This window comes from Necator americanus, chromosome II (genome assembly GCF_031761385.1).
Source record: "Necator americanus strain Aroian chromosome II, whole genome shotgun sequence".
NCBI classification, from domain to species: domain Eukaryota; kingdom Metazoa; phylum Nematoda; class Chromadorea; order Rhabditida; family Ancylostomatidae; genus Necator; species Necator americanus.
Window position 1 is genome coordinate 9,700,394 of NC_087372.1, and position 11,587 is coordinate 9,711,980.

Below are 11,587 nucleotides of genomic sequence, written 5' to 3' on the forward strand. Positions count from 1 at the left end.
TTTCAGCCAACCAATGACTAATGTGTGAATGAAGTGCAATTACAAAATAAATTGCACTGGAAGAAAAAACAAAAGAAATTATAGATAGGAAGCGATGCTTAAAGCACTTGTAGGAGAAGCGAAATCGTCTTGGTTATGAAGTCAAAACAGGATAAAATTAAAGCGTGTGTTTCCTACATGATATGTCGGCAAGGCGTGCACTGTTAGTGAGCATAGTGTTGGGCAGTGTCTGCATCTCTGCGTCTAGCCTTCGGCTCAACGGCTAAACTGCGCAGATCGCAATCGCGGCAGGGTCGTTTGAGAATTATTAATGGAATGCATTATTATTTAGATCACAATTTGGTGAAAGTTCCGCCGCCAAGAGCGGTGGCACACCCGGCGGATTTACGGCAGCAGCTCCTGTTAGTCGGCGTGGCATAAAACAACACAAATTGACATCGACTATATAGGTATAGTTGATTACCAGTAATACCACAGAATTCCCTAATAACAGAAGTTCATGGCATAATGTGGAACTTGTCGCGTTGCTTCTGAGCGTAGCACAACGAGGCAGCGATTATCGAACAGCAGAGAACGATCAAAGCTGCAAGTAACCAGAAACCGATGAGCGGGACGCAGACGGAAGGCGTCGGAGCGGGCGGCGATGTGGAATGAAGGGCCTCCGGCAGTTCAGCAGCTGAAATCCGACAAGTTAGCAATAAGATAATAAAAGCGATCTTCTTATAAACGTCTGAAAACTATTCCTAGAAATGTTCCAAAATACGCGGTTAAAGACAGCGCATCACAAATCTGACGAGAAGATGTCTGTGGGGAACTATGTAGTTCGGGGTGGAGATTTCGAATATGAGGACGGCTATACTCATATTCGAAATCTCCACCCCGAACTCCATAGTTTTCTATCTCAGTTCCCCTTAATCGTCTTGAAAAACAACTTAAGGAAACCGCGTTTGTTCCTATGAGGTACGTAAGAACGCGCCATCATTGGGCACGCGTTGCGTCCAACAAGCGAGCTGTCGAGAATCAATGAGGTCTTCTTGGCAGCGTATTCAACTAAAACCAGTGAATAGACAGCTGGAAGAACTGGAACAGGCGCAATGGTGGGGCGCTTTCCAACGTAACTCGTAGAAACCAGGCGGTTCCTACCCCGTTTTCCAAGACGATTCGGGGAGATTGAGCGTGGCCAAGCTTCTACTCGTACTCTGCACCCAGAATGCTACATTTGCTCACAGAGACCCCATCATCGGCAGTTTCGAGATATACTGCATTTTTCGTGATATGCCCTTCCATGCCAAATGGATAACAGGTAGGAAGAAAAATTGGTTTAACGTTGTCAACTTAGTAACAGCTAAATTTTTCACACAAGTAACACCTAACGGGCCCTAAGCAGGTATCAGCGACGCTAACATTGTAGTGAAAATAGCTTAGAAATGGGCGCCGAGCTCTACAATTTTCTGTAAAAAATCTTCATAGCAGTGACAGTTGCTGTATGACAGGTTACAACGGTATGACGCGACATTTGTCACTGGCATATACAGATGCCATTCTAAGAAATAACGCTCGAGGCGATAAAGAACACCAAAAAAACATTAGAGTTTGTTTCATCGTAGAAATAGAAATGGCTAAAGGCTTCTAGAACAGTCAAGCGTTTTTGCAGGCGTTAAGGAAATTCAACTAGTAATCAGACTAATTTAGTAAGAACCTACCACGGCCACATAAAATAAATGTCAACACAGTAGCTGGGGATGGGCGCAATATTTCAAAAATATCGATCGATTTACACACAATGGATCAGAGGTACTGACATCTAACGTAGTCTAACGCCGGGCAACAACCGGCATCCACAACAGACGATATGCAGAACATTAGCAAATGGACTCTCTAGAGAGAAGATCGATTCATAAACTACTAAGGGACGCCTTCGAGACTTCTAAAGTGACTGCGCAACCGGAAATTTCCAGAAATTGACTGCGGTTCTTCTCGTATTTTTTCTGTGATTTGTGCAAATTGGTGTGATTTTAATAAAAATTCTTACCAATATCCTTATCAATGATAGTTAATTCGGGTGACGTGATGTCCACATCGATGGCATCGGCATCTCGACGTCGCATCTCACGTTTCAGCTGTACTACATCATTTTCGACGACGTCACCATCATGTTCTGGGATGTGATCGGCACGAATCAATGACACTGGCGTAGGCGTCGGTTGAGCGATTTCAATTCCTACGATATATGAGGATCCATTTCAAACCATTAATCTGTCGATGATTTGAAGTGATCAAACAAACCTGAACCTTCCGTTACGCTATCCTCCAACGCTGCGATTCCGGTGTCACTAATGTCGGCGTTTCTAAGGAAATTCTGCAGTGATTCAGGCGTTGGGAATTCTGTGGCGTTGAGAATTGTGGCAATCGTCGTTGGGGCTGAAATTACTCAGACATCAATGAAGGTCACGTGAAGATTCTCGAAGAAAACCAAAATTTATACCACTAGTGGACATCAGCTCTGTAACCGTCGTGAATACCGTAGTTGTTCGAGGTGTGCTTGTAGTCGTTGGTGCTTCGGTTGTCACAGATGCAGTCGTTGACGACGGGGTTGTGCTAGTTGTTGTCGAATCAGTTGACGAAGTGATCAGTTGATCGTTATCGAGATCACTTGCGAGCGTGTCTTCTTGCGCAGTGATGAGCCCACACTGTGGTGGCTACAATAATCGATTTATTGATTGTTACGTTTGTGTTTCAGCTCTTTAAGGTCTACAGTACCGTGATACTAGCGCATCCATCATCAAGTTTATAGCATATTCTCACTTGGCAGTTGAAATATACTGATTGTTGATCGGGAAAGTTGAAAGCGCTTGCAGCCTGCAAGAGCAGATGAATATTCGATTGAATTTCGAATATTGAAGCAAAACCACGTAAGGATCGCGTTTCTCCAACGGTCTCAACCCTCGGCCACTTACCGTGAAAGACCTTGTGAGATCAGCGGAGTAGGTGAGCTCAGGCATTAGAAAAGTATCAGTTGAGCATCTAAAGAAGAATAGGAAGTAAATAACGTCATATTAGAAATTCATACGTTAGCCAATGATCAATAGATCTAGAAATAATGAAAATAATCGAAAAAAGAGCCAAAATAGCACTTTGATAACGCATAAAATATTTATTTATATTTATGTTTATTTAGTAATAAAAGGTTAAGGTTAAAAGCAATGCACATTTATTCCTAACATTTCACCACATTTCTTCATACTACGTAGATCAAAATCAACAATAATTAACGTTACGGTAAGGTATGTACAGTTTAAGGTCCGAATTTAAGCAAATTCCCTTTTTCTATTCCATTCTTAATGTACGCAGTAGATTATAAAAGGAAGAATTGGTCTTACTGGTGGTGTGGGATATTGTAGCTGCATAAGTTTGCAATGCAAAAATAGTCTTTGAAAAATTTAAACGCTGAGAAATTTGTGGTACACACGCGAGCATATCAAAATGACCATTCAGTACTTCAAATGTGAAACCGGAGCAAAATCGGTAATTTCTGGATTTGCACAGATTTCTATATAATGCAAAGTGAGTGGCATACGTTCTTACAGCACAAAACTCTTTGAATTCGACTAAAGCTCACTGAAAAGCACGCATGGAGTGCGCTGTGGAAACCAGCTGCGTAAACTCGTCCACGCCAGTTCGAAATAACATATTTGGTTCTTTGTTGGAAGTCATTTCCTGACTTCATTATTCACCGTTTTTAAAGACATTACGGGTAATTTGTTCAAGCTTAAATCGACCTACATAAACCTCTGCATATTTCAGAAAATCTCTTCTACATAAGTGACCGTCTAAGTCTACAGAAAAGATAGAAAACAGGAACAGGTGAAACGGGCACTTCTCACAATGCAGGAGGCCGTAATCAATGACTAGCTTCATCCAGGATACTCTAAACAGGACGAGTACTGGCGATGTACTTCACGTAGTTAATCGATTGTGTTAAAATGATCAGAAATTGTTGTCATCACAACAATTTTCGGGAAAAAAACAGAACATCCGAACAATTCGAATTTGAATTTCGCGCGCAAAAAATTCAAAATCTCATGACTGATTTTTAGGTTCTCGTTGCCCTTTCACACATCATACATACGTGCTAATCACCCCACAATGGATGGCTAGCGTAGGAGAGGTCAAGCGCTGCTGACGCCTACTCGCCGACGACGACAACGTTCCGGATTAGCACGCCCCATCAACCGCCGCCACGTACTACTTTACAAAGCACTTTTTACGGTAGCTGTTTTTTTCCACCTTAAAACGAGTCATTTCTATGTACACGCCTTTTCAAATAACTGTATATATACGGTTTTGAACAGGTGCTTCGGAATTGATTCAGAATTTACGAAGCGCGAAGTAATAGATTCATCCGAATTGGGCGAAAAAACTCGTTCCGATCAGTTTCACTGCTGCTCCACCGATGAAAGGAAGAGTCATAGTGGATTTTTTACACCGCTGGAGCGTGTTTTCGATTCGTTTGCATTCCTCGCAGTTTGAAAAAAAAGAGAGGAAGTAAAAAAAATGCAGCTAGGCAAAAAAAAAAGTTGAAGTGGGTCTCAAGTGAGTGTATGGGAGAAATTTGGCAGAAATTCAATAAAGTGGGCCTAGATATTTGTGAGCTGAAATCATCAGTGTTTTCTGATCCAACACATTTATCCAAAAAAAAAAGAAAATAATCAGACGATGCTTCTTACCGAAAACAATTTTAAAAATTTCCCTGAATTTTCCCAAAAATCATCTAGAAGTATAGGTGGGAAGCAATGTTATAGTGCGAAACACTGATATGGGGTTCTGACTCGAACAGTATCAAACGAAGTATTTTCACGGACTAAAATGCGTGCTTGTTTTTCGGATTTTTTTGTGGGACCTAAACATTTCAGGAGCTTGAAAATTGGGTCGCAAGGCGAGATTACAGTGAACATGAACAGTTATGACGTCACATGTTCAAAATACTATAATATCTGCAGCTACTCTGCAGATATTATAATTGTAATGCTCGCATTTTTTCAAATTAGTACCCAATTTTACTCGTCTCCGCTGATTTAAAGTTGATTAGGGCGAAATTGATCGATAATTCATCCATGAACTTACCCTAATGAGTCGATTACTGTATGATTGTTGCCTTGTCCGTCAACAATCGAGCAGTCATGGATCATCATACCGTACACCTCCGACGGACAATCCCAGACATGATAAATCAAGTCACCGACCTGTGCTAACTTGACCAACGGTCCATTGGGTGATTCCTGAATGGCTGACCAATCAGGTGGTGGGCGGGGTCAATTACAAACTTCTACTACTCACCTTGTGAAGTGTATATCGACATGTAGGTTTTTCACTTTCTCCGGACACCACCGCAGTTGTAAGTTCACTTAAATAAACACATTTTATTAGATGCACTGTCCCTACGCAAAATATTGAACGTTTCTATGAAGTCATAGTCATCGACGTGGGCGGGTTTTCGCATCATTCGTCAACTTCTATGGATGCTAGCCGCAAAAGACACAGAACAGGATGAATTAATGCGCTTCAGCAACTTTAAGCGAAAAATTAGCGGTTTGCGGTGGATTTCCAGAGTTAAATCATTGGAATTATGAATGCTTTACCGTATCCAGATCATTTCATACGGAAACATTTAACTACAGTATCTTTCTTAGTCAAACAAAAATGACATCCCTTTATGGAGTAGCCTCTGGCTGACCTTGTTCTCACAACATCTCAGTAGGCACCGCCATAATAATTGCAGCTGTGTAACTGAACACACCCGACCTGACAGTTGAGGGTCACCAAATAGAAGGAGGAGGAAGAGGAAAATCTGACCGAGTAGAAGAAAATTTCGTCAGATGATTGGTGCGAGTGGTTTTGCCGGATTCGTAGGAGAACTGGAGCAAGGAACCGCAGCTTAATGGTTCGAAATATGGATCGTGAACTACGTGCTGAGTTCGGAATGCAGTGGAGGATCTTGGTGGCTTCAGATTTTACCTCAGGAGGATTGAGGAACTAGCTCAGACTTATTGCATAGCTCAGTCGTTCACGCTGGTTTTCGATCCAACTTTTTTCTTCTACATACTATGGACTGTTCATGGAAGTTTCTACAGATGGCTTAACAATACAATTTTCACTTTATGATGGTAAAAAAGAACAAATCTTCATAAATAAGAGGAAAAAAGCCGTGATGCTTCCAAAGTACAGCAGCAAGAATTTCCGGCAATGTATTCTTTAGAGTAATAAAAGAGTTGTACTCCAAAAAAAAAGAACCACAGAAGCGAAACTTTCGCAAAGAAACCGAAAATGCGCGCTATATTTCCGTCTGCGCGACAGAAAATTTTCTCAAGAGTTTCTAAATTACCCCTGAGAGAACTGAAAAAAAGGAAGAAAGTAGGTCATTTTTTTCAGGTAAACATGTGACTCAAGTATTGCGCCGGAAATCCACCTTTGAAGCGAGAAAAAACTGCAATAATACTAGTACTTCTTAATCCACCTTAAGCTGTAGAGTCGATCCATTCGATATACTTATAAAGCAGTAGCGGGTTAGAGCTTGGACGAGTTTTCATGTATTAGTACCTTTCCCTAACCAGTTTTTTTTTTTAGCGGATTTCTAAGGGTGAATTCACAAACTGGCTGAAAACAACGAATAAGTCTTCAAAATTATACTAAGAGTAGATCAATTGTCTACGGACAGTGGAGGCGAGTTTACAGTTCAGTTGTGCTGTTATTGCGCTGCTATTGTGCTGCAGATCTCCCTCACAGGATGTTAACAGTGACGCGTTGCGATCACTTTTTCATTTCCCTCTCAATGGTGCTTTCCGTAGCCGCTCATCAATTATCCGAACACATGTTCGAGCGAAACGGTCAGGTACCATCGTCTTCCCGTCCGAAGACGAGAAGGTCAAGGTGGAACACTTTGACAATAGGCCCTCGAACACACACACATGCATACGCACAACGCACACGCTTCCCGCGCACACGTAACAAGCCGCAACGAACATGTATTATTAGGCAATAACATCGCCGGCGCACGCAACGTATACGCAATATCCGGCGCACTAATGTTCATTAGATGGTGAACGAATGACCGACAGCGATTTATTGTTGACTTCAAGTGTAAGAAAAATCGCACTTACTTTACGCCAATCTGTGCTCCAACGGCTTTCTCGGCTTCCATGTAAAAGCAGCGGACATGGTATGCCCGGTCGACTTTGGTGATGAAGAGTGGGTGCAATTGCACAACAACCGTCATGCTAAACGCCATACCACGAGGATTAACCTAAAAGTACTGGGGTGAGGTGGAATTAGCGGGAGAATTCCGGCGATTTTTTCTTTTTGAAGAGTTTGTAATTTTGAGAAGGAACAGCAGATGGGGGACATCGATCCCAAAATTGGGCAGAAGACACGTAAAGGTGGGCCCTTTCTAATTTCCCCCAACAGGGACTCAGTAAGAAAACTCATGAAACCCTCTCGAGAAGTGGGAGGTGCTAGGAATTCACAGCCAGAAATCCTCCAAATAATCTCATTTTAGGGTCTCAAAGATCAGTTCCTGCATTCCTAAAGGATCATCTTTTATTTGCTTTTAGAAAAAGAAAGAGGAGCAACATAGTATATTCATACGGGAATGGGCGGGGCTTCTGGTTTACAGCAGTAACTAGAAAATCTGAATACTTGGTTCCAGTTCGATTCGAGAATCTCATTTAAAACGCTCAATTAGTTTCACCTTTTGATTTACTCGCACACGTAACAAGTGTAGGCGTTTTTTTTTGTGAAAACATCTACAACAACCGGAATCATTAACCTCCTGTATGGCCTTAGTAAATAGGAAGAAAGTGGAGTGGAAATGAGAAGACACTAAAAGTGCAGATAGAAAACGATCATAAGCTAGTTATGGTTGAAAAAAGTGCGATCTTTTGCATGGTTTACAAAAAAAAACGTTGAAAAAAAAACCACCTGAGCTTCGTCATCGTTGTACAAGAGGTAATTGGAAAAATTTTATGTCTCACTACCATACAATAGTACAAAACCTCTTTTCGAAACAAATTAATTGAGTGTCAAAGCATTCACCGACTTCTTAGGCTATATGAAATAACTAGACTCAAGGATACATTCTCAAGTGTTAGTATTAAGCAGTTTTTTTTTCCATAACTATAAAAGTATGCTTGTCAACCCAAGGCCACACCCATTTCTTTCGTCGAAAAATTGAGAACTGAATCGAAAACTTCTTTGTACAATTCAAAAAGAAACAAAAGTTGATGTTACGGTATTTACGACAGTCTATAGCCTCCACAAACCTTACTAACTCTGCCTATGCATGCACAGGCACACCATATTGGCTCCCTAGTTCTCACCCTGCTCCGGTCTGAACCATAAGATCTTTTAATTATCTATTAACATGCAATTACGCTACACCAAGAGAAGATGAAAAAAAGAAAACCATGTTTTGGCTGAGCCCAAGCAAAAAAAAACACTCCGCACCCGATTTATTTTTCGTGGAAAAAAACCAGTTATTTCCATTTTTACTTTACTGTGCAATGCAGTAATGCTCTGGAGTATACAGGAGAGATCTGTAAAAATTTGCAACAAATCTCCAAAGAAATCTATTATTTATTTATATCGGTTATGAGAATAAATCCTTAGAAACACTAGAAAACAACTCTTCTGAAGAGCACTGGCGATAAGGCAGCAAAGCATAAAAAACCTCTCAATATTGTGAATATCATTGCATGAAAAGATGAGAAAAACTGCATAATTTTAGTACGGAAAAAATTTTCAGAAGATTTTATTTCCATGTCAGAATGCTAAATAATGTCTGAGAAAAAGATATCTTTTTTAAATTACATTGTAAGGGAACTTTACATGATCGAAATCGCCGAAATTTTGTCAGGTTCCCTTGAGATACGAGTTCATCTACAGGTCCTGGAAAGAATTACTACTCTTTGTCCTCTAGTATTTAGATTGAGAAGTTCATCTAAGTGAATAGTGGATCGAAAAGTGCTTAAAGTGAAAGTTTGCCGTTCGGCATTGGACGAACTCTCTAGGCGCACACCCCCCAATCTTACTAATATGTTATTAGGAGATCGCGGGCGACAAGGCCAACATCCTCGTTCTTTTCATTCCTTCCGTTGACCGTAGCGGAATCGTCTTCCACCACGTCGTCCCACGACGCGTGCCATCATCCTCGCTTCAATGTTGAACGACATTTAAATAGAGATGGAGAGGCGTCATGTTGACTGACAAGGCCGACTGATGTAGCGGAACGTGGTCATTTCTATCGCGTTCTCTACGTCCGATTAATGCTAGCCGTTTGGCTAAGTGTCGCCGTCCATCCCGTAAGACGTTGCGATCGTGCTGTACTTTTCGTAATAATAGCTTTAGTGTAGGCAAGAAAACGTCACCGTCAGCCGACGTATCACCCAATAATTTGAGGAAATTGAGAAAAACCGGTGAGATATAGCAAAGCAACACTACTATTCCACTGCGCCGTATAGGACTAGAAAGAAGGCGAATCCCTGTTTCCAGGAAAATCGTGTTCAGATAATCACAGAGGTGGTTTATTTTACAAAAATGGAAAAAATTCTGAGTCTCAAAATCCTATAGACTCAAAACTATTGCAACAGTCGAACTGACATCTAGTAAATTGATTTAATAAAAAAAATCACTTGGTAAGGAAGGAAATGCGGCAACAAAAAGTGTTTGTAGAGCAGTCAACAGCCAGCAACTAGAAAGGAATTTCCGAGTCTTGATCAGTTAAAATAGATGTGTTTCCTTTTTTGGTCGCATTCATTTATATATCAAAAGGGTAGGTGTGAACGGTTTAGCGGACGTAGAAATCACCGATAATGCAGCTTTTTTTGGCGTGTAGCGTTGAGCGGAAGGAAAATGAGAATTACGTAGATGGTGTAGGGATAGTGGTTTACCGAAGAAAGCCAGATCAGGATGGCAAGAAAGACGCATCAAGAAAAACTATGACTTCAGATGGATTGCTGGTGGAGCTGCAAAGTGCCCACAATATTTAATTTTACTTAACTCTCTGAAAATTTTACATGCAGAAATACACTAAAATAGTTATCATGAGAAAAATCATTGTAATAATTATACTACATATTATATTATATTATATTATAGTCATATAGTTATGTTAGTTGTTATATTATGGTTATGTTATAGGTATATATTATAGTTATATATGTATGTATACATCAGCTACTCCTTCAAATGAAGTTGGACTTTTTACTGCTATTTTTTCCATATTTTCGGGATTAAATGTCAACACACCAGTTTAGATGCTGTACCAACTTTCTTAAAATTATTCTATATATATTCAGCACCAACTTTCTTAATATTCGAATCATTTTTCTAAAAAGAATTCTGTGTTTCTCTCCAATTTTCGGAGACAAAGCATCAAAGTAAAAAGTTAAATAGTTATTGCAGTCTCATTCCTGGATATCGGGAAGAAATCAAAAACGAATGAAATTAGATACATCGCTCATACTTTTCCTGCTTTCTTATTGGTTAATTGTTTATAGTAGTGGCGACCAATCAGAATCGCACCAATGTCACTAACCTCTCGCTTCCGGCTCACATCACATTTCTCAAAATCGAACACAACATGTGTGGTATTTCTGAATGAACAATCTGGTCGATTGAAATGTCCTTTAGCGAACACGTGAGATGGCGGTTCTTTTGAGGTGCTCACACCCACTGATAATCGTCCATGTCCACATTCTATCGTTGGCTTCTCTGAAAAGAAAAGAAAAGAAATAGGCTCTAATTGACTTCTTTTCAGGATATTCATTCTCTGAGATCCGATATCGATAGCACAACGGTTGTCGGATCGAGCAAGGTATCCTTGTAGTTTCCTGCTTAATCGCAAAACACCAGCGTAGTAATAGCGAACGATCGACGCGCTGGAGCCTACTACGTGCTCCAATACTGCTGACCTCTAAGCGCGTGCACATTTTTTTCCAAATACTATTTCGGTTTCCTTGAATATGAATGCCGAACGATGTGTTCAGGAAAAACAACAAACTAAAACGGCCTTCTCTCGGACGCTGGTACACTTTCTGTGCAAAGGTCGCGCACACCCAACAAATCCAGCCGCTGCTGGATGGCAGAAACTAGGGGCGCGAACTCTCGGCGGCGGTGGCGACGACGACGACGACGATGACCCGAAAAGTGCAAGGACGACACTTGAACACAGCTGAAATTGTTGGAAGGGAATGAGCAGCAGACGCCGTTCGCTCACCTGTGAGAGCGTTCTCGAATTCTACTTCAGCGGCCAGCACGGTCGTCAATGCCATCAGAAGAGCCGACAAAGCTGTTGACGCTAATCGTAGCAGCATTTTCTACAGTGTTGATTCCCTAAAAGTAACGTCAAAGTAAGTCTGCGGCGATCTGGAAAGTCCAACTAATTCAACACGAAAATTTCGCAAAAAAACAATCTCAAAAATGCAGAACCTCATAGAAGTTTGAAAAATCTTCGAGAACTCTTCCGTGAAATCAATGCAGGATTCAAAAGCAAGAAAAAAAACACTATTCAGAGTCCTACATAAAAGGCTACAAA

The 11,587-nt window shown here is 40.8% G+C and overlaps 1 protein-coding gene across 2 annotated transcripts; it reads right to left on the reverse strand.

Moving 5' to 3' along the window:
* Window positions 1-497: 497 nt before the first annotated feature.
* RB195_017311 (uncharacterized protein) lies at window positions 498-11,366 on the reverse strand (the record flags this gene model as incomplete). Of its 2 annotated transcripts, none has more annotated exons than XM_064184251.1 (11): window positions 498-676; window positions 2,033-2,221; window positions 2,287-2,421; window positions 2,486-2,699; window positions 2,761-2,859; window positions 2,958-3,024; window positions 5,125-5,279; window positions 5,338-5,404; window positions 7,158-7,300; window positions 10,589-10,764; window positions 11,270-11,366. In XM_064184251.1, the coding sequence occupies 11 exons, from the start codon at window positions 11,364-11,366 to the stop codon at window positions 498-500; spliced, it is 1,521 nt and encodes a 506-aa protein (XP_064040132.1). The 2 variants fall into 2 exon arrangements, with proteins under 2 accessions (XP_064040132.1, XP_064040133.1); XM_064184252.1 differs by having other exon boundaries at window positions 11,270-11,324.
* Between the last annotated feature and the right edge of the window lie 221 nt (window positions 11,367-11,587).